This window comes from Mustela lutreola, chromosome 1 (assembly GCF_030435805.1).
Source record: "Mustela lutreola isolate mMusLut2 chromosome 1, mMusLut2.pri, whole genome shotgun sequence".
Classification (NCBI taxonomy): domain Eukaryota; kingdom Metazoa; phylum Chordata; class Mammalia; order Carnivora; family Mustelidae; genus Mustela; species Mustela lutreola.
The window spans coordinates 220,017,045-220,041,118 of NC_081290.1; the positions used below are offsets into that span (position 1 = coordinate 220,017,045).

The following is a 24,074-nucleotide window of genomic DNA, read 5'->3' on the forward strand; positions in this document are numbered from 1 at the left end:
ATCATGACCTGAGCCGAAGGCAGCTGCTTAACTGACTGAGCCACACAGGCATCCCACTAGGCATCTTTAAATCCTAAATGTTCTGTGTACCTATTAGGAGGTGATTAGTTTGGAATTTACCAAAACTAAATTCCACAGATTTTGTTTCCTATCTTAAAGTACTTTGTTGTTTGTGAGATGATAATAGAGGTGCTCGTCTTAAAAATCTGGTTCTTAATTCCAGTATTCTGTCCCATGAACCATTTTCCATTTTGACTTCTGTAATATTTCACTATAAAGTATGTTCAGTAAAACTAATCTTCAGGAATTTGTAGATTTCATATTAATAGATTTTTAAAAGTGTTTTATTTATTTATTTGACAGAGAGACACACATCGAGAGAGGGAACACAAGCAGGGAGAGTAGGAGAGGGAGAAGCAGGCTTCCCACCGAGCAGGGAGCCCGATGTAAGGCTTGATCCCAGAACTCTGGGCCAAAGCAGATGCTTAACGACTGAGCCACTCAGTCACCCCCATGTTAATAGATTTTTTAAAGTAGTAACTTTTTTCCTAATCTGAAGGGCTAGTTTTGAGATTGAGGAGAGTTGCTGCACTCTGTATTTCATAGAGCAGACTTTTATTATTTGGCTGAGAACAGCCTTGATTAATCACAATATATTTAGTATTGACATAAAGGAAACTACTCTTAAAGGGAAAGGAAAGTGAATCAAGGAGCCATAATTGAGTGAACCAAGAAGCACAAAATTGACAAATACACATACATATATATTCATCAGATCATGTATATAAGGAAGAAAAAATAATGGGATATTAGGGTATAAGTTGAGAAAGTGACAGTGCTTGAAATGTATCATATTATGGCTGAACCTCAGTGAGTTGTTTTATTTTTGGAGAGGATTTGTGTGGTAAATAGTAAAGTTTTACTTACTGGGGTAATAATTTTGTATGTTTGGTATATGTAAACCAGTATACACATCTAACATTTTAATAGAAAACAACAAATTGGCCTTTATAAAAGTTATACCAAATTATTGACTTAAATACAGTTACAGACACCTCTATACTCTTCCATCCTCATGAAAAGGTATCTTACTGGGTGTTCATTTTACACTGAGTACTGAGTGATTGAATAATTCAATAAATGGTGATGCTGAGCCTCTTTGTCTCTTAAAATGCAATCCATACCTTGTTCATTGCCTTTCAGTATCTTTTGCCCCCTTCTTATTCGGTATTTTATTCTTTCCTGTTGTGTTTAATGTTAAGAGGTCACAGGCTATTTATTATTATGTTTTTAAAGATTTTATTTATTCATTTTTAGAGAGAGTGTGCACGCACAAGCAGTGGGAGTGTCACCAACCATGCATCCCTCCCTCCCAGGCTGTTCAGTCAGATTAATCTGGGTTTGAATTCTAACTTCACTCCAGTTAGATGAGGAATTTTAGTAACATACTTCAGCCAGCTTGCTCACTTTTAAAAAATAATTTTATTTTGAAATAATTTCACTTCCAGAAATGCTGCAAGAATAATATAGGTAATATAGGTAACTCCGAGAAGCAGGAAGCCAGATGTGAGGCTTGATCCCAGGACTCTGGGATCATGACCTGAGCTGAAGGCAGACGCTTAGTGACTGAGCTACCCAGGTGCCCCCAAGGATCTTTTTATTACATATCCATCATGCTACTTTTTTTCCATATGGCACATACACTGATAGTATTTGTACAGGACAATGGACTAAATTAAGAACACTTCTTGAGACTGAAGGGTTAAGGATTGATATCTTGGTGCATAGCTATTTGTACTGTTTGCTCTGGCACAGTGGAGAAGCCTTGATTTAAGGTCTGAATTATTTCATCTGTAAGATGTAAAACAGTGATATTACTAGTCTGTTAGGATCGTAGTAAGAATTAAATACTGTGTGTAATGCTTAGCACGTGGCAAACATTCCAACAAATAAGCTTTTGGTTTATTGGGAAAATAAATTGTTATGAGTTACAAGTTATATTCTCTCTTTTTTAAACATTATGAAAAGTTTTAAAATCTTCTGAGTAGTCTTTTATTTTTATGGCTTTTCTCTTTTTAAGGATACTCAAAATGAGCTTTTCTACCCCCAAAATGATCAATTGCCTATTCATGTTTTCATTGTATATATTTATGGATATAGTATTTTATGTTAAAGTCTTCGATTCATTTGTAACATATCTTGGTATAAAAAACGTGAGGTGGAGATCAGCTATATTTTCTAATAGAAGTATAGGATATTAAAAAATTAAGATGAATTAACCAGTAATGGTTAAATGACTTTTTGCTTATAAGTACTGCCTTCTTTAAATAAAGCCTCTTTTTTTGTTATTTTGGTAAATACTTAGTCATTCTTCAATAATTCACTCAAACATCATTTCTTTGAGGAAATCTTATTTCTGTTGTTAGATTTTATGCTAACATGTCGCCTCCTTGAGGGCAATATAACCTTAGTCATAATATATCTTGAGGACTTACCACAGTGTGTAAACATAGTAGGTGTTTAGCCGTTTTTGGAAAGATGACTAGAGCAATTTGTAAATAGTATATTAAATAGTTTTTTTTTTAAGATTTTTTATTTTATTTATTTGACAGACAGAGATTGCAAGTAAGCGGAGAGGCAGGCAGAGAGAGAGGGGAAGCAGGCTCCCTGCTGAGCAGAGAGCCTGATGTGGGGCTTTGTCCCAGGACCCTGAGATCATGACCTGAGCCAAAGGTAGAGGCTTCACCCGCTGAGCCACCCAGGCGCCCAATATTAAATAGTTCAATGAAAAATGGATCCAGTTGCCTGTAGATTGATCTTTTCAGTTGGTTATTAAATATCAGTCCCTGTGTTTTCCTTTTAACATTCCACTTTTTGATAGTACTAACTTAAAATTGAATTACCTTGAATTCTGAATTGGTTTGATTCAAAGTATCAAGACACTACTATGTAATGAGCAAAAGACAGAGTAACCCAGGTATTTTCTGTAAATAAGGACATGGGACCAGCCTTTAATCCATTGCTTTTTTATTTGAGAAACAAGTATCTGAATTTAATTATAATGTATTTAAGAAGTCCTAAAACTGGATGTTCTGTATGGAGTATGAATTGTTCTGTATTTGGTCTGAATCATATTAAAGCACTTGGGTTTGTGAATTATTTGAGTCTTTTAAAGTCTAATAAAAGCGTTTGGTAGTTGTGAGGATTTTTCTTAATTGAGAAATTTGAAGTTCTTTGGAAAGACATGATATGGGAGCTAGTGAGAGAAGGGGAATCAAAATTGTCCCTAGGGTTTCTGGTATAAGTCCCTGGGGAGATGGGCACCTTTTACTGGGAAGATTTGGAGTAGAGTAGAATTGGGCATAGTGGTACAACATTAAGGATTTTGTTTTGGAAATACTAGTTTTGACATGCCTGTTATTTATACAAAATGAGATATGAAGTGGGCAATTAGACTTACTAACTTGGAACTTGGGAGTTCTGGTCTAGGAGTATAAGTCTGTCATTGGCATCTTGGCGATTTCTGTGTTGGGAATGACAGATTACTTGGGGGTTTAAGCATAGAGTAGAGGATGGGGCCAAGAACACTTTAAGGTACAAAAACATGTATTTTAGAGGATGAGTAAAGAATGAGGAGCCAGCAAGACACGGAAAATGTGATAGTGAAGAAAACACTGTAAGTCTAGTCATATAATTTTAGACAAGTACCCGTTGGAGAATCAACATGGATTTTCTACTATATGACCTAAACCAGTGCATTTTAACTGAAGTTGAGAGGAGTGGCTGTTTATAAGTAAATGTAGGTCATTTGTAAATTAGAGAAAGTCTACACACTTTCTGGAAGTGATTTTTTTTTTCTGACAAAAGGTTATGAACAGCACTGTTCTTGAGTCTAATATACCTGGGTTTACATAATGATCCTACCACCTATTATTTCTCTGACCTTAAGACAGTCATATATCTCAAGGAACCTAAAACTTCATCAAACAAAATGGGAATAGTCTATCTATAGGATTTTGGTGAGCATTTGAAAAACATACACCAACCCTTAAAATGGAGCCTGATGTTCATTGTGTACCTTAGCCCCAGGTACCTCTTATCTAGTGTTTTGGGGACTACTTTTGTAAAATTCTAGTTTTTTCTGACACTGCTAATATTTCTTATATCTTTAGACTAAATATCTAAAGTAATATTTAAATCTTTGGGAAATTTTAATAGAATATTTAGAAGCATTCCTCTTAAATATCACATATTTTAATGGCTTATAAGTCCTTGCTGTTTGAGTCATAAATAAAATCTCTTAAATAAAGCAGCGCTTCCTCTGACTTGAGTTCATCTCCTGGCTCCATCATGTCCGAAATGTTTAGTGATTTGAGGCCAATGATTGATTTCTTTCTTTCTTTCTTTTTCAATTAAAAAAAAAAAATCTGTAGAACTGCCCTTTACACACATGAGTGATGTGAGGATCAGATGATTCCTCATGTGAAAAATGTGCTATAAATCTGGCTGTATAATGTAAGCTTTGATTTTTATGTCTAATGTTTTTACACTTTTTTTTAAAGTTCTTTGATGTTGGACATACAGTGTTTCCTGTTTTGTTTTTTCTCTGTATGACTTTTGTTGAAATGTCAGGTTTGATAATGATTTAAAAATACGTGATGTTTTATAGCAACTTGTTTTCTTTAGAGAACCAGATGAGAGCTTAAAATGTAGATTTAACAACAGTTCTTTCTTTTTTTTGTTTTTTAATTTAAAAACAGGGCTGATGGTGTTATGAGAACAATGAACACAGAAAAACTCCTAAAAACTGTACCAATTATTCAAAATCAGATGGATGCCCTTCTTGATTTTAATGTAAGTTGATTGTACAAATGCTTTTATAAAAATTTAAGATTTAAAAACTATGCATTTATTTATTTTTAAAAGATATTATTTGTTTGACAGAGATCACAAGTAGGCAGAGAGGCAGGCAGAGAGAGGAAGGGAAGCAGGCTCCCTGCTGAGCGGAGAGCCCAATGAGGGCCTCTATCCCAGGACCCTGGGATCATGATCTGAGCCGAAGGAGAGGCTTTAACCCACTGAGCCACCCAGGCACCCCTAAAAAAATACATTATTGATCACAGTTTTTATTCTCAAGTTTTCGTAAACTCTTAATTTTTTCACATTAATATCCTGCTTGGCTATGGACTCTCTATAAATGTGGTCCCACCCTACGTAAGTTTGAAATTTTATGATTTTTTTAGATTTGCTCTGACTTGTTTGGTGTTGCTTCTCTAGCTCTAGAATTATAAGGTATACTAGCTAAAGAAAGTGATAGGTGAAAGGATTGATCTGAAAATCAAAATTTTTTTGATAAAGATTTTTAGATTTTAAAAATAGGTAATATTCTTTATGAATAGCCAATATAATATTTCACCTTTGTCTGCATTGTAGGACCAAAAGCATATCAGTTATTAACAAATACAGGGAAGTTCAAGTACACTTGTTACACACACACACACACACACACACACACACACACACACACAAAACAGCTTGATATATGTATGTAGCTGTTGCTGAAAGCATTGTGTTCCCTGAAAGTTTTATTTCAATGACCATTATTTAAACCAAGTTACCAGCCTTGTCATTTGTTTGTGATATGTGAGGTGTTAGCATTTTCAAATCTGTTCTTTTGGGGGGCATCTGTCTTGAGACATTTTAATTTTAGAGCTTATATAGGTACAGGTTAGTGAATGAAACTTTGAAAATTTCATACTCAAATAGATTTTTCCTTTAACTTGTGCTGTTAATTGATAGTCTTCAAAGTTCTTGAGGGCAGGGACCAGGTCTGCTTTTTCTCTACTATGTCTCCATTGTCAGGAGTATGTGGTGCATAGAGTGCATGTTGAATAAACAATAAATGAATTCTGTAGATGCTTCATAGACTGAAATAGGTTATTAAACTATGGCTTACTGCCTGTTTATATGGCTTGTGAGCTAACAATAATTTTTACATTTTTAAATGGTTGAAAATAATTTTAAAGAAAATATTTTTGACTGGTGAAAATTATATGAAATTTCAATTCAGTTTCTATAATAATACTATAATACAACCAGGCTCACTGGCTTACATATTGTTTATGGATGCTTTTTTGATGTAATAACAGAACTGAGTAGTTGTGACTGAAACCGTGTAATTTGCAAAATCTAAAGTATTTACATTCAGGTCCTTTACAGAAAATGTTTGCTTATCTCTAGTGACATATAAGGGACATAAGACATAGGGGATTGGGGTAACTATGGAGCTTTATTTTGCTTTTTATTAGAGAGAGGGTCCAACTGTGAAACTTACTTCACCTGATGAATTATGAATATTTTTATAGAACTGTGTTCTTTTCAGTGTCTCTATTGTCCTTCATTGCATGTAACAATTTGCCTGATGTTCCTTTTGACAGGGATTTGGAGTTTTTCTGATTTTTTTAAATTCAGAAAATGAATGGGAAGAAACCAGAGACGGGGGACACACTAAATTCTATTTGTGTGTTAGTGTGTGTTACCTATCCATTTATAAACCTAATTCTGTAGGGTTAATGCCTAGAAAAGATTGGTGGATCAAAGGACATAAACACTTAAATTTTTAATAAATACTGCCAAGTTACATTACAAAAGGATTAAGCCCAGTCTCTTGTCAACAACTGCCTGTTTTTCTTCATCCTTGTTGGCACTGAGTAATATCTTGTTTTGGTATCTCCTAGTCTGGTGCTAAAGAAAGGATAGTTCTAGTCTAGCGTAATTATATTTTAATTTACCTGATAAGGGAAGTCTTTTCAACATGATTATGTGAATTGTCTGTCATTTGCTTCATTATTAGGATTCTCTGTAATGGAAGTCAACCTTGTTAGAGATTTTGCAAGTATTTACCAATTTGTTGTTTACTGTTCAACTTTGTGCTTATGTTTTTCTATACCTAAAAACAAGTTAATTGGTTCATTCTTTTGATTAATTTATTGAGATGAAACTAAAGGTATTTCTAGCATTTTTGATAGACAAATAGGTGCTGGGTTTTTTTGTTGTTGTTACATCATAATTTAGTAATATTCTTTATGTGTAAGGTACTATACTGTTTACAGTCAGTGTATCATTTAATTCCCCCATATGAAATAGAAATACTATCCTAGCCATTGTGAAGGTGTTTGTTTATAATATTGGAAAAAGGTGTATTTAAAAAAATACATTTCTTCTACCTAGTTTAGCTTTGTGGCTTGGTGATTGCCTAGGAATTTCAGAAGTTATAGGGTACTTTTGTTCTTTGTGACTTATTTCTGAATTAAATTGAATGTTAACAGAATTTTTGTTTGCTTGTGCCTGAACTCTTGACAGATTTTTACGCTATTTGGATGTAACTCTGATTGCAAGAAATAAATGTCTTTTTCTCTAATACACTTAAATGTTTGAATTTGCAGTTTTTGAAGGAAGTTTTTGTCATTTAATACATAGATTGGCTCATCTCTTTTTTTCCCCCCCTTAGGTTAATAGTAATGAACTTACAAATGGGGTAATAAATGCTGCCTTCATGCTCCTGTTCAAAGATGCCATTAGACTGTTTGCAGCATACAATGAAGGAATTATAAACCTGTTGGGTAAATATTGCTGTAGTTTATTGTTGTTGCTATTCTTTTAAGATTTTATTTGTTTATTTGCGAGAGGGAGAGAAAGCACAGCCAGGGGTAGGAACAGAAGGAGAGGGAGAGGCAGATTCCCCACTGAGGGAGTCCAGTGCAAGGCTTGATCTCAGGACCCCGGGATCATGACCTGAATTGAAGCCAGACACTTAACAGACTGAGCCACCCATGCCCTTCCAACACTGTTGTAGTTTAATAACATTTTATTTTTTTTTAATCTTGTGTCCTGTTGATAAATAATGTGTGTTGTTACTTCGAGCTGCCTAACCACTCGTTGGGTTATTGATGACAATTTATTTGGAGAAAAGATTTTTATACCTGATTATGGGTTAAGTGATTAAATACTTCTTTTTACAACTAGAAGGTTCAACTGGATGAAATTCATTTTTTTAAAGGTTTACTTATTTTAGAGTGAGTGTGCGCTTATGCACACACAGCCGTGCATACCTAAGTGGGGTCGGGTGTGAGGGGTTAATGGAGTGAAAGGGGATGGAGGGGAAGAGGGAGAGAGACAAAGAATCCCTAAGCAGACTTCCCACTAAGTAGGGGGCCTTGTGCTGAACTTGATTCCAGGACCCTGAGATCATGACCTGGGCCAAAATCAAGAGCCAGCCGCTCAACCAGCTGAGCCACCCAGGTGCTCCTAGATGAACTTTGTTTTTTTACATATATCTGTGGTTTTTTCCTATTAGTTTTACTATTTTTTAAAATATAAAATTCCCTTAAAATTAAGTTGGTGTTTTTTCTCTGCCAGAAAAATCTACTTCCTCACAATTTACTCCATAAAGAATTTTAATTGTAAAATAGATGTTTGTTCTAAGCCTAATTTTAAAATTGATAATCATTTTAAATGTATTAGACATTTATTTTTTGGGATGCTTTTCACTTTTGAGGCGTTTTAAGAATGTGTATATTCATTATATACAGAATGCAGTTATATATATATATAGAATGTGGTTAATTTTGCCAAGAAATTATCATTTTTTTCTGTGGGACTTGGATGGAGTACACAAGTTAACAGTTTAAAGAGTACCTAAGTATCAAGTGTCAGGTATCAAATGTGTTCACTCCATTATGCTTGTTTTCCCTCCCCTCCCCTTTAAAAAAAAATTATTTAAATTTGCTTTTTATGAGCTTATTCACAACTTACTTCCTTTAGGAATGTTTTAATTTATGATGATAGGGAAATTGAACTTACTGTTTCTTAGGTAAAAGATAGAAGGTTTTAATTTGAATCTCCCTATATACTATGGAGTATTATGCCTCCCTCAGAAAGGACGAATACCCAACTTTTGTAGCAACATGGATGGGACTGGAAGAGATTATGCTGAGTGAAATAAGTCAAGCAGAGAGAGTCAATTATCATATGGTTTCACTTATTTGTGGAGCATAACAAATAGCATGGAGGACATGGGGAGTTAGAGAGGAGAAGGGAGTTGGGGGAAATTTGAAGGGGAGGTGAACCATGAGAGACTATGGACTCTGAAAAACAATCTAAGGGTTTTGAAGGGGTGGGGGGTGGGAGGTTGGGGGAGCCAGATGGTGGGTATTAGGGAGGGCATGGATTACATGGAGCACTGGGTGTGGTGCAAGAATAATGAATACTGTTATGCTGAAAATAAATAAATTTTTAAAAAAGGGGAAAAAATAAAATATATTTCAAAGAGGGAAAAACAAACAAACAAATAAATAAATAAAATCTTAAAAAAAAAAGATAGAATGTTTTCTCTAGAGTTTTGGGAATCTGTCTTAAGACCCTGTGATGGGTATAAATGAAGCTCTTTGTTGCTATTCATATAGTAAGTTTAAGTTTTCCAGATGACATTTGGACATGATAAAGTTGCCATCTTTGTTAATATGTTACTAGTAAGAATATTTGGAAGTAGAACTTAATGCTGTTTTAAATGGAGAAAAGTATAACGTGTTAACAAAAAATGCAAATTATATTTAGGAAATTGTGAGGTAAGGAATTTTATAGAACAAACTAGTAATACAGGCGAAGTCAAATGATTTTTCTGTTTTGATATAATAGCACCTCTGTTTTAATTTGCTTTAAATGTCTAAGCTAATATAACACAATATTTTTCCTGTAGGGTGAGTGTGTTCTCTGAGACACCTATATCATCTCTTTGGGGCTATTACTTAATCCTTTTCCTTTTTGAGTGTTCTGTTTTGATGTGAAGAAAAGTGTTTTTCATTTACTTTTGGCAGAAAAATATTTTGATATGAAAAAGAACCAGTGCAAAGAAGGTCTCGACATCTATAAGAAGTTCCTGACTAGGATGACAAGAATCTCAGAATTTCTCAAAGTTGCAGAGGTAAACTGTCCTTAACTGTCGTTAAGTATAGATTTTAAAGAAATAAGGCATTATCCAAATGAAAGAAACATCTTAAATATGATAAAGTATATATTTAATAATATCCATATGCTGTTGTTGAATCCTTTGTTACGGTATGAATATGATGTGATATTGAATAAGATGTATCCTGTATATTTAATTCAATATTCAATATTGAAAGGTATCTATTTTTAAATTGTTTATTTCTCTGCAAAATCAGGTAGGTGGTACATAATGATGGCAGAGATTTTTATGTTTGGCATTAGCCATGTATTTTAGCGTATTTGTCCTGGTAGGTGATAGAGAATATTCAGTGTGAGTTCAAGTCTTTTTCCTCCAGTGAGACTTGTAGATAGGGTCACATGGTTCATAGAGTTTTGTTCCCTTACAGAAGTGAATTTAGTGTATATATTGTTTATCATTGATTATGAAAACCATGAATGTAAGTTGTAGGAAAATTTTATAGATCTATTTAAAAAATAATTTTCTGGATTTCTAGAATAGTGTTATACTACTTTACTTAAAATTGTTCTTTTTTTTTTTCATTCCTCAGTCTAATGTATTAATGGTAAATACAGTTTAATAGAAAATTTTCCTCAAGAGGTTTTTTTTCCCCTGTAAGAAAACACAGAATATTTTAAAAGAATGTTAGCCTGAGCCAACATTTTAATTTTTTAGTAAGCTCATTACGAATGATAAACTTTAAGATAATTCATAACATTTCTGTATCAGTCTATAGAAATTGTTCTTAGCCATCAACTGATAACCTCTCTGCATTTTTTATTCACGACACCCAGAAAACGTTTTTTCCCTAGTGTGGTTTTAATTCTGCAATAGGTGTTATAAACTTTGGTGCTTATGTCCAAGTTTGAACCCTGATTTCAGCCATACCATCTTGATGCAGGTGTTAATCTTGGTATCCCATGATTTCCTCATCTGTAAAAGGGGTTTTCAGTAGTACTTACCTCACTGGGTTGTTGTAAAATTGCTCAGAACAGTATCTGACTTCTAATTTGTGTCCTGAAGACATTTACTATTATTTTTATTCGCTGCCACCTTGAGAAAGCACTTATTGGAATGCAAATGAATGTCAGTAGTGGTCTTTTAAGGATAATTAATCTAATATATATTTTATAGGAATTTTATATTATACATTTGTCTTTTCCAATGAAAAGAAAGTAATCTATAACCTTCAGTTCAGAATCCAGCAGATGTCCTATTTTGAGAACTCTTGGCCCAAGTGATTTTTTTTTTTTCTGTATTGATGTGTACAAAGGATTTTTACAGGTAGCTAAATGGTGTTTGAAAAGTGTAGTTCATTAATTTTGGCAAATAAAGGAAGGATTTAGTTAGTTTAGACAAAAATATTTTAAGTTGTTTAAACTGTCCGAAACATCTTACTGAGGAATTTATCTTTTGCCAGAAACCATAATAAAAATAGTAAGAAGCTAATAAAACCCTGTTTTTAAAAAAATAATTTTCTGGTATCGTCACAGAAGGCATTTATGTTGTGGTAATTCTTAACAGGCATTGCACAGAGCTTGCACAGCGGCAGCTTTCAAAGTTTTTGTTTGTTTTCCCTTTGTACTGTCTACCCATCACCAGTAGAGATGTCTTGCTTGCTAGGATAATTTTGGATGATGACTGGGCTATAACTCATCAGTTATATCAGAGTAGTTAATGTGGAACTAGCAAGTTGGTGAGTCTAGCTCTATTACCATAGTGATATTTCATTCTGTAGCAGATGAAATAGAATAAAACAGGACAATGAGACCTTTGAAGAAAATAGCTTTACATTAGCTCTTTTATGAAGTCCACTGAAGTTTGTATTGGATTTAAAGTATCTCTCAAGGAGAAATCAGTGTATTCCCCCCCCCCCCCTCATTTCTTTTGGGTCAGTCATATACTAAAATAAGAAGAAGGTAGTGTTTGGGACCCTAGGGTGGCTCAGTTGGTTAAGCGCTTGCCTTCAGCTCAAGTCATGATCCCTGGGTTCTGGGATCTGGTCCACATCAGGATCCTTGCTCGGCGGGGAGCCAGCCTCTCCCTCTGCCTCTGCCTGCCACTCCCCTTGCTTGTGCGGACTCTCTCTCTCCCTCTCTCTCTTTCTGACAAATAAATAAAATCTTTTTAAAAAAAAAAAAGGTACTGTATTTACTATGTTTCCAGTAAATTCTTAATGTTTTAAGATAAATTCTTAAATGTTTTAATTTGTTGACTTTTCCCTTCTTTGCATTTGATAGTTGTAGTTATTGACTTTAATTTTAAGCCTTTATTTACCTACAGTTGTTCTGGTCTGAGATGAAATAGACCCATCTGCTCCATATGATGTGAGAAATAAAATATTCTTTCATTAGACTGTCTTTGGGCTTGCAGATTGTGACAGCATAGCTTACATAGGTGCTCAGAAGAGATGGAGATGGTAACTTAATAGTCTTACTGAATTTCAGCTCTAGTTCTCCGTTTATAACTCTCAGAGCCAATAAAGAACATCTAAGCCCTTAGGAATATTGAATGATACCTCTGGATATTAAATAGTCTTCTAATTTTAAAGATTATCTATCTAGAATATTGTTCACAGTACTATCTGTAAATTTCATTTTCTAAATTTTTAATATTTACTATAATTTTGTTTATTAAATAAAATGCTTCTGCTTCTTGCAGCAAGTCGGAATTGACAGAGGTGATATACCAGACCTTTCACAGGTAAATATATTGCTATAATATCATTTCACTGTCTCCTGTCTTTCCCTGTATTGCTAGGTGTGAAGAGTACAAAGATGAACAATAGGCAGCTCCTGCTGTCAAGGAGATCAGAGTAATTTTCTTGGCAGATTTTAACATGATACATTGCCTACTGTTGTGCTAGCATTTTGATCTCTTCATCTCTTATGTTGGTGGAGCTAGCCATTGCTATACCATTCCTTTAGTTTATTCCCTTTAATTTCCAGTTCAAAGCCCAGTTTTAATTTAGGATTCTGTAGCCTAGTAGTTAAATATCTAAACGTTCAGCTCAGGTGTACCTTAGACTATATGTGATCTTAGGGCAAGATACTTAAATTTCACTGTCTCAGGTTGTTCATTTGTAAAATGGATATAATACTAGTGTTTTCCTCATGGACTCAGTAATTACATACAAGGTAGTTAGCATGGTGTCTGTTGTGCTGTAATAGCTTTTTAAATGTTAATCACTTTCAGCATTTTCATCTCTGACAAGAGCTCCTGGGAGTCTTAGACATTTTGTTGAGATTAGGGAGTGGTGTACATATGTACTCAGTTCAACATAGTTAATGTTATAATCCAGTATTTTTGGTTTTAATTGGTCTTCTACTATATCTTTCTTGTACTAAGATAGGGTCTTATATATGGAGAGAAAATGCAGAATGAAGGAAATTGTGCATGTCGTAATTGGTAGAGAGATTGAGATTCCTGTAATCCAGTAACTCTTTATCTCAAATCCTAAAGATTACTTGGGGCGAGTAAATACCACTGATGCATTTGCTTCACTGAAAGGTAGTGAACTGTTCCTTTTCAGCTCACTGAAAAGGTTTCCTTTTGAAAGTAATTAGCTCTTCAAATTAAGTTAAGATTTGCTATATAGCCTTTAAAGGCCAGTCTTTGTTTTTTAAAATAAAATTAAGCTAAATATCTGTTTGACTGGAATTTGATAAACTGTAAATATTTGCGTTATCAGCACACTGTTCAATATAAAAATCAATTCCAATTCCATCACCCCAGTTCTCAGGTCCCCCTCTGGTCACTACCTAGCCCTCTCCATAAATCACTGTTTTGATTTCTAATAGCATAATTTTTTGACATCTTAAATTTAATATAAATAGAATCTTGCAAGTATTTTTCTTGTATCTGCCTTCTTTTGCTCATCATAGTGTTTGGAGTTCTGTCATGTCTTGAGTGTACCATTAATTTATTCCTCTTAATTGCTGACTAGTATTTCACTGTGCGACTTCACAATTTTGTTTGTCCATTTTCCAGATGATGGACTGTGGGATTATTTGTAATTTTTTACTGTTGTTAATAAAGCTACTAAAACATTCTTGAGCAAGTGTTTTCATGTGGAGATATTTATGTTTTTTGGGTAGATAATTAGGGATGGAATTGGGTAGTTAAGCTAGGTGTATATTTCATATCATAAAAAAATTTCAGATCCTTTTTCAAGGTGGATGAATTCCAACCAACATGTAAGAGTTTCATTTGTTCCATATTTTCACCAGTGTTCCATGTTGCTAGTCTTTAACCTTAGACATTCTAGTGGGTAAAAAATTACATCTCATTGTGATTTTTAATTGGCATTTTCTTGATGCTGTTCTGTAGTTTCATTTATCAGTAACTGTTCGAAGATAATGTTTGCACACTTTGAATTACTCAACAAGTATTTATTAATTATAGGGAATGGGCCCAACAATATGTTTAGCTTTTAGGAGTATGTTTTTATTTAAAATTCAAATAAATATTTAAAAAAGTAATTACTTGCAGGAACCTCTCTTAATGTTTCATGTTTATGTAGTCTCAGTTTTTATATTTTTGATTACATTTATTAATACCTCTTACTAGGTTATGCTTATATAATAAAAATAACTCTACTGTTCATTAGTTTGTGAGGAATATACTTATTTGTTACTCTCATATGTTAGATAATACTTAATTTTTTTTTTTTTTTGACCAGTGGCCTAATGATCATGAAAATCTTAATATCTGTACAATTTTAGGCCCCAAGCAGTCTTCTTGATGCTTTGGAACAACATTTAGCTTCCTTGGAAGGAAAGAAAATCAAAGATTCTACAGCTGCAAGCAGGTACATTATTCTTCCTAGGGCAAAGAGCAGGAGTGATGTTTCTGAGAAAGTTGATGAATCCCGCTTAAATTCCAAGTTACTTAACTTCCCCTTATCTTGATTAATCATTTATAAAATGTGCTTAATAGCATCTCACCTCATAGAGTTGCTAAGGATTAAATGCATTAATACATGTGAATTTTTGGAATAGTTCCTGATCTTCAATAGATGGCAGTATCTCTTAAGATGATAAAACTGACTACATGGTTTGCAGTGGATTCATAGGGTCAGTATTTCTCTTAAAGGTGATAGTATTTTGGGGCACCTGGCTGGCTCAGTCAGAAGAGCATGGGACTCTTGATCTTGGGGTTGTGAGTTTGAGCCCCACGTGGGGTGTAGAGATTACTTAAATGAAATTTTAAAAAATGAGCAATAAATTTAAAAACAAAACTTTTTAAAAAAGTGGTTATACATCGATTCATGTGGTGTCTAGTAATTTTCAAATGCCTTTTTACAAATTTGATTAACCTCCACTGTAGGCCAGTGAAATTTATGCAATAGTAATTCTGGGACTCAAACCTATGATGTCTGATATCAGATTTCATCATCTTTCTCTAATGCCAGTTGATTGACATATTTAAACAGTCTGTTGGTCTTTGAGCTGATTTCTAAGACTGAAACCAGTTAACCATTGAAAATAGCACAGATCATCTAATACTGACTGTGTAACATGAGTTTTATATTGGATAGTGACTTGAGTAATTCTCGTTTTTTATTATGATGATTTTCTTTTAATAGCATGAAAAAAGTTTGTGTAAAATATTTATAATGAGAACCTTCTTTTTCTTTAGACTTTTTGATTATTTCAGAATTATTTTGGGGGGGGGCAACAAAATTTAATTTTTTAAAAAAAGATTTTTATTTATTTGACAGAGATCACAAGTAGGCAGAGAGGCAGAGAGAGAGGGGGAAGCAGGCTTCCTCCTGAGCAGAGAGCCCGAAGTGGGCCTTGATCCCAGAACCCTGGGATCAAGACCTGAGCCAAAGGCAGAGGCTTTAACGCACTGAGCCACCCAGGGACCCCCAAAATTTAATTTTTAAAGGAAAATGTTATTACTGGATTTTAGTACTTTTTAATTCAGATTTGTTCTTTGAATTTTCTGTAGGTTTTTAGAAGCATAAGCCAAATTATATGGCTCACTTACTTGAGAAAATAATGAAAAATAAAGTCAGATAGTTCAGGTGTATATTGATTTAACCTCATACTTTTTTATCATAAAATTTGCTGGGTTTCTTGCATTTCTGTCACAACTGTATTACTCTTCCCTTCTAAATTGTATCTTTATAAAGTTGATTTTACATAATATTGGAATAGTTTTGCCACTTACATGCTTAGAATAGAGATTAATGATTGGTGTGTGATAAAAGGAAAATGAGTAAAGGTTACTGAGTAGTAGTTCTGCAGGTTAGAATTCTTTACTACATGGGTTAATGGTGCTTAAAATAGACATTTGGGAATTTAATATTGTTGGGGTCTGTGGTATGGATAAGGTTTTGATACATAAGGAAAACGAGTTGATCTGCTGTGTATTTGCCAGTGACAGATGATGCATTCTACATGTGTGACATGTTTGAAAAGGAAATTCTGGCTTGGCAAAAGACTAGCACATAGAAAGGAAGTGCCAGGTGTACTAACAACTGAAATAAAATTGATCTTCCTTTAAAGGAACTTGTGGTCCCCTGGGAACGACATCTTTGGGTGTTATTACATGGGAAACATCTAGTCACCATTATTTGTTACTGGTACTCATGTTTTAGTGTTCCTATAGTAGTACTGCCAGAATCTAGGCTGTAAATTAGCAGAGTTAATTTCCTATGAGAAAGTTAATACATTTTACCCGTAAGGCCTTTCCTGGGAGCACAGGAGCTCTTTCCTAATTGCATTGGTTCCCTGCCTTGGGACTTGGAAAAAGCAGTGTCCCTTAATGTTACTGTGAACCCTTTCCAAAGTCTAACTGTTAAAAAAAAAGCAGTGAATGTTTGTATAAATTAGCTAATTGCTAATAATTCTGTGGGTAGAATATTTCATCTGAAGTACTGATTTTTACTCCATAAGGTAAGTCCATAATTATAGTGCTTATCCATGGCCATGTTTCCAGACCATTTCATAACTATGTTACAAAAAGCCAAATTACCTTTGTCCAATTACTCTAGGGCGACAACACTTTCCAATGCAGTTTCTTCCTTGGCAAGTACTGGCCTGTCTCTAACCAAAGTGGATGAGAGGGAAAAGCAGGCAGCATTAGAGGAAGAACAGGCTCGTTTAAAAGCTTTAAAGGTAGGTGTTTGCATTCTCTGTATTGGGAAAAACCTCTAAATAGACTAACAGTATTTCATGTATAGTTATCCAGATGGAGTGAAACTCTGTAGTCGGATTTTTCATCCTGACATTGAATGGCTGATAAAACAGAATACCTTTCTGCTATCAGAACAAAATTAGATAATGCTTTTTTTCCCAAGGCCTTAAAACAAAAATCTGCTTTCTGGATTCTTTATGCTAGTTTCTTTTCTCAACAGGAACAGCGCCTAAAAGAACTTGCAAAGAAACCTCATAGCTCTTTAACAACTGCAGCCTCTCCTGTGTCCTCCTCAGCAGGGGGTATAATGACTGCACCAGCCATTGACATCTTTTCTACTCCTAGTTCTTCTAACAGGTATGTGGAAGAGATAAAGATTACCTTTGAATATTTAGATCTAAAGGTAGACTTCTCATAGAAATGTTACAAAACTTTTCAGATTTAGTTTAATTTGTGATTTTGTGTTCATAAATTCACACAAAGGAGGTGATACTAGATGGTGATAGTGGTATAATTAAGAGTTTATGTTTTACATATTTAGGAGATGAAAGATGGCTGAATTACAAATTCATACTAATTGGAATGTAGTAGGTTATCTCTGTGCAGCTGTTTCATTTATGTACATGGATGTGTAATCTATTTCACAGTATTCTTTCATTGGATATTAAATTAAATTGTCTTTGATGTCTGTTCCCAGGTGTTAAACTCAGTGATCTGGAACATAGTAAGGGTTTAGAGTTGTCAGGTTTCTGTGGCAATTAAAGCCTACTAGACTAACTTCAGTAGTCTTGTTGTGTAATTAAAGCTACTGAACAGTGGAAGTTAATGTTTCCAGGCGAATTAGGATTAATTGGCTTTTTCTAAGTTTGTCCTGTCTTTTACCTCGGAGTGATTTAAAGTTTTAAGTTTGGAAGTCAGATTTTGGTTTGAATCCTTGCTCTGTTTGTTCTTCTCTTCTTTCATTCCTTCTCTCTTTTTCTTTTCCTTTCTTTTTGTTTTCTTTCTATCGCTATCTCTATCTCTGTCTCCAAATAAGATGTATGGTACAGATCAGTGGTTCTCAATTTTCAGTAAGCATCAGAATCACCTGGAGAGTTTCTGAAGCCCTAGATTTTTGAGTTTCACCCCCAGAGTTTCTGATTCAGTAATTACAGGGGTTTTTCATTTCCAGCAGACTCCCAGGTGACTAGTATAGGATGTAGCACAATTTTTAACTAGCACATGGTAGATGCTCCACAGAGAGAGATAGGGTTTTCTTTAATTTTGTTGTTGTTGTTTATTAACTCATTCTTATAACATCTTCCCTCCCATTTACTGAGTCCACTCATAGTTCAGTGTAACTTACTCAGTTGCTACCTCTTCCCTAAAGTCTTAATAGATGCTTGTTGAATTGTTGTTGGGTTTTTTTTCCCCAGCTTTATATTTTTTGTTTTGTTTGTTTTGTTTTTTTTTAAAGATTTTATTTATTTATTTGACAGAGAGAGATCACAAGTAGGCAGAGAGGCAGGCAGAGAGAGTGAGAGGGAAGCAGGCTCCCTGCTGAGCAGAGAGCCCGATGCTCGATCACAGGACCCTGAGATCATGACCTGAGCTGAAGGCAGAGGCTTTAACCCACTGAGCCACCCAGGCGCCCTGTTAATTTTGTTTTTTAATTTATGTGCTACGTGTTTAAAATCCTTCTTAAATAACATGAAGTGTCCCTACTTGGAGACCTTGGAAAGAAGTCTGTCTTAGGAGAGATAAATGGAAAAGATTTTGAATGTTTGAGAATTAAACAAATTATTAGATAAAGAACTAATTTGACTATGTTTTATTTCACTTAATACACTCAAAGTTTTTACCTTTTTAATTGTAACTGAGAGCAAGTCTTACAGCCTATTATAGAATGCTTTATTGCCTGTTCTGTTCTTTTTTTCTCAAGGCATTAAATGCGTTTGTATTTTTCCTTACCTGTCAAAACTAATTTTTATGTTTAAAAGGCATTTTGTTTTTGAGTAAGTTAAAAATGATCTGTGCTATAGTACACACAATGCTTCAGTTCATGGAAACTCTAGGATCTTTGTTTGAGTTGTTACTCCTTAATTACATAAAAGTCTTATATATCGTGTAAACAGTGCCTCAGAGTTGTGTAATAGGTTGACTCTGTTGTAAGTTTATATCATGTATGAATGCATAATTTTTTCCTATATTGTTGGTATATTTGGATATTGAAGCAATAGAAGGAAGTTTACAGGTATTTTTACTTCGCTAAAGGTGTTAGTCAAAGATTAAAAGTAAGAAAACAAATTTCCTTACAAAAATTAAAATTGCCAGGATATTTCATATTTCAGAATCGTGTTGTTTAGCTTCATTTCAGTAAAGAAATCAGTATTTTCCTGGGGAAGTCACTAATCCTTTCCAGAAGGGCTATAATTATTTGAATCCTATATAAACTTAAAATATGGTATGTGAATTTTTTTCCCAAACCTCCTTAGAAATACACTGTTATAAGTAAAAACTTGCTGTTAAATATATAAAGGATGTGCAACTATTACCTTACTGAAAGTGTTCCTTCTTTTGAGGTTTACATTACTTGGCCTTTTTTCACTTTTAATGTTTTTTATTTACTGGGCAGGAGAAAGGGAGAGGCTGATAGAGCAACATTTACCTAATAAATAAATAACTCATCTTTTCAAAATATTTTCCTAGCACATCAAAGCTACCAAATGATCTGCTTGATTTACAACAGCCAACTTTTCACCCATCTGTACTTCCTATGTCAACTGCTTCTCAGGTAGCAAGTACATGGGGAGGTAAGCATTAATGAATTCTGCTTTTTATGTTGTATAGGCCACTCCCTTTCCCATTCTGTAGTGTTTTACTTATTTGTGTAGTTTTTGGTTACACTTGATAAGTGAGAATTTCAAAAATATTACCATGGCATTGAGGTCATTTTGTTCCTTGAAGACATTTTCATGTATTTGTAAATGTAATTTTGGAATTTCTGTTCAATTAAATTATGAAAAGTTTTAATAAAGGTGAAGAGGAAGGTCCCAGTGTATGTTGAAGTATGAAATCATTCTTTCAGTGTTGAGTAACTGTTCCATAATCAGAAAATGCCTAAGGGTTTTTTTGTTTTTGGCATAGGGAAAAAAGTGACTTACGGGAGAAAGAAAACTTCTGTCATGTAAATATCTGATAAGGTTCTAATAAAATTCACATGGTGTTATCAAGTAGTAAACTATGTTCTGACTGGGACTGTCATGACAATCTTTATGTTACTTGCATTTAAAACTTGTAGTTAGTTGAGACCTATAAGATTTTGGTACTCAAAGAATTTTCCCCTAATAGTAACAAGGAATGTTTGCTGCCCTGTAGTAGTTATTGATCTTAGGGTGACTATATCATGATCATTGACCTGGCATCTTTGAGGGATTGAACCTAGTCCATGTCAATTTTTAAGCAGTTTTGCATAGACATATAGTATGCTTTCAAATTATTTCATTTGGTTGGTTGTGATGCTTCTGTTATATAAGTATTATTTTATGAACACTCAAAAATTATTTGCGAGTAAAAGGGGAGATATTCTGAGCAAAGATACGGTCTATAGAATAGGGAATGGCAGGCTACCTTAAAGTTTTATTGGTTCACATGTAAAATCTGAATTGATCAGCTTACTTCTCATAGCAAGATACAATTAATTATTCTCGAGAATTTTTATGTTAGTATGAATTAGACTTGTTCCCTCTATATTTTAATGATTAGAGTTTTAAGAACTTTTTTTCATTTTTTATAGTTAATTCTTGAGGCTCTGTGTAGTGTAATAGAGTGCAGTCTCTGAAGGCAGGAGTTTTTATTTATTTTGTTCAGTGCTATATTATCATTGCCTAGGATACTGATTTTTAATAAGTTTGTTGAATGAGTGGATGTTTTCTTTTTTTCTGGACAGGTTATTTCTGGTTCAGGATATGCCAGGTAACAGAAATAGTAAAACGCTAAAATACTAGATTTCTAGGCTAATCTTATGAGTCATGACTTGATTAAAAACAAAAAGACTTAGAAGATTAGTTTAATTTCGCTAAATCTTAAGTTCTCAGGGTTAATTCATAAAACTGATAAGCTAGTTTAAAGTCAATAAATATTTTAGAATTTTTTTATCTGAGTGAAACATAACAAATTTAGAAAGTATTTTTTTAAGATCCTAATGATATGTCCTAATTTTAGGATTTTTAATCTGGCAAAATTTACGTGTTTATTTTCTGCTTACTGTGAATTGTTTTAGAAGTTTGGTAGAATTGACATGACCATGTAAGCAGTTTTAGCTTGCTCCCCACTTCACACAAAAAAAGAAAAAAAACAAATAGTTATTTCCTAAATAGATGAGAAATTTTACAGAAGTCTTAGTGAGAACTAATACATTTCAAAGAAACTAACTATGAAATTATTTTATTTGGATACTATATATAGTTAATTCTAATAATTAACAAATTAAAAAGTTTTGGCTTGGGATTATTGAACTCATATGAAGGCAGATAGACTGTTTCTGTGGGAGAATAATTTCACGAAATTTCAGCCTGTAGAAGTTGTTTAATGTCCTGTTAAAAGAAGTCCTTTCACAGCAGTCTGTGGGCAAATATTGTATGTAGGAACATACTTAATTATGTCTTATTTTCCTGTTCTAGGTTATTTTTCTCTTGCTACTATTTCCATCAAAAAGTCCTTTATATTTTAGCATTAGGCTTGTTATGTACAAGTGAGACCATTAAAAGTACTAAAAATACAAATCAAGAATGGTGGGAACAGAGGCTATAGCAGTTGACCATTATTTTTCCAAAAGCTTATCATTATATATGAGGAAAGGACAGTAATGTTTACTTTGAACCTCTCAACTTAAGAATTATATCTTGTCTTGGAGCACCTGGGTGGCTCAGTGGGTTAAGCCTCTGCCTTCGGCTCAGGTCATGATCTCAGAGTCCTGGGATCGAGCCCCACATCGGGCTCTCCCCTCAGCGGGGAACCTGCTTCCTCCTCTCTCTCTGCCTGCCTCTCTACCCACTTGTGGTCTCTGTCTGTAAAATAAATAAATAAAATCTTTAAAAAAGAAAAAAGAATTAAATCTTGTCTTGACTTTGATATAAAGATAATTGATTTCTGAGCCGTTGATAATTTCAGAGTTTTGACTTCTGCATAATTGGCTACCTGAAGAGTGTTTTGAGTCAAGAACTTTGAATACTTCCTAAATCAGTCAGTATATTTTTTATATCCAGGACATTCAGATTAAGATTTTTTACTTTATTTTTGAAATTAAAGTTAGATTGAGATGAGTAAATAAATCATATAAGTAAAAGGTTTTGATCATAACAGTAAAGTTTTTTGAAATTAACCATTTACCTAAACATTTGAAATATGTAACATTTTAACATCATGCTGCTTTTATAGCAAAGGTATGATTTTTTGATAATCCTAAAATTTTATTCTGTGTTTGTCTTGCTTTCATTTGCTAAAATGGTTTTTAATAGCAGAGTTAGTACTTTTTAAAACAGATTTGGCATTAATTTAGTTCTTACCATAAAGCACCACAGAGATGCTGTGTATTCCCAATCACAGGTAGTTAGTGATGCTAAATTAAAAGGAAGTAAGGATTGACTGTTTATTTAAAAGGCATTTAAGAGTCCACCTAAAAATGAACATGAAAGACAGAACACAAGCTCTTCTGTACCCCTCATTGCATTATTAATGAGCCTTTGATTTTTCAAGAAATGGTCTGGAGTCTGAATAGGCACTTCATGTTGAATACTAATATGTGAGAAGATTTAAGTTTATATCACCTTTAAAACTTTGTGTTATATCAAATCTAAAAATGAACAATATTATCAGCTCAGTACACTGATGTATGTCTTAAGCTAGATTTTAGAATTTAATTCAGGCAAAAAAGAATTACCATTCTGAAGTTAAATTTGCTTTACTCTCCACTGGCATGAAACACACAATGCTTTAGGGAAAACTTATTTGTGTCAATATAGGTATCCAGTATTTAGGACCTCAGCATTATAATATGTCTGCTATATTAATCCTCAATATTTGGGGATTATTTTTCTTTGACTGTTGTAACATAAAAAAACTTTTCTAGTAACTAATATAGGAATAATGGGAAAAAATATTTTTTAAAATAAAATACTTATTTATTTATTTTTCATTCACCTGTCTAGTGAATAAAGTTTAAGTAGGGGTAGCTGGAATGTTACTTTTTTTTAATCGTAATGGATTTGTTTTTATTATTAGTAGTACAGTATCCACTAACAGATTAACATCATCTATATTATCTAATAATTCTGTCAAGTAGATTAAGGATTGTTTTTTCTTACTGTCTAGTCAACCTAAATACAGTCACACTTGCTTGTTTCTGCGTATTCTTCTCTAAGATGTTTCATATAATAGAAAATGATTGATAATAAGTACTTAGGTAAAACTCCATCATTCATCAGAGCAGCAGATAACTAATGTCTTTTCCCAAACGTGTCTTTTCTCATAAACTAATAGATCTGTAATAGCAGAATGTATTTTTTCGAATGACTTCTCTCATGGCTCTTTTGCATGAAAAACTAGAGATGTTTTGGGTCCGACCATGTATGAAGTACTTTAAAAACCTCATGCCACTATTCAGTATTTTAAAATAGTACTTTGAACAATTGATGAACTCTAAACAGTGCATCCCCTTCTTTATGCAGAAAGCAGTTAGAGTGGTCATCATTATAGGTTTTTTTTAGGACAGAAAACCTTTTTCTTGTTATCTGTTTTCTACTTCTTATTTCTTAATTACTTTTTTGGATTCTTTTCCCCCGTCATTCCATTTATTAAGGAGTGGGAGATGGGAAAGGTGTTGAACATGATTGTTTTAGTTTGAGTACTGTATCAGTGAATTTTGATACATTTGTAGGACTTT

At 33.6% G+C, this 24,074-nt stretch overlaps 1 protein-coding gene across 12 annotated transcripts in view; it reads left to right on the forward strand.

Annotated features, from left to right (window-relative positions):
- PICALM (phosphatidylinositol binding clathrin assembly protein) overlaps positions 1 to 24,074 on the forward strand; it is a 112,298-nt gene that overhangs the window by 51,947 nt on the left and 36,277 nt on the right. For all 12 annotated transcript variants that reach the window (XM_059187310.1, XM_059187293.1, XM_059187326.1 and 9 more), the window contains exons 5-12: positions 4,761 to 4,854; positions 7,511 to 7,622; positions 9,876 to 9,982; positions 12,668 to 12,709; positions 14,731 to 14,816; positions 17,010 to 17,133; positions 17,373 to 17,509; positions 19,841 to 19,944. In XM_059187310.1, coding sequence (XP_059043293.1) covers positions 4,761 to 4,854; positions 7,511 to 7,622; positions 9,876 to 9,982; positions 12,668 to 12,709; positions 14,731 to 14,816; positions 17,010 to 17,133; positions 17,373 to 17,509; positions 19,841 to 19,944 — 806 coding nt within the window. The remainder of the gene's footprint in view (positions 1 to 4,760; positions 4,855 to 7,510; positions 7,623 to 9,875; positions 9,983 to 12,667; positions 12,710 to 14,730; positions 14,817 to 17,009; positions 17,134 to 17,372; positions 17,510 to 19,840; positions 19,945 to 24,074) is intronic.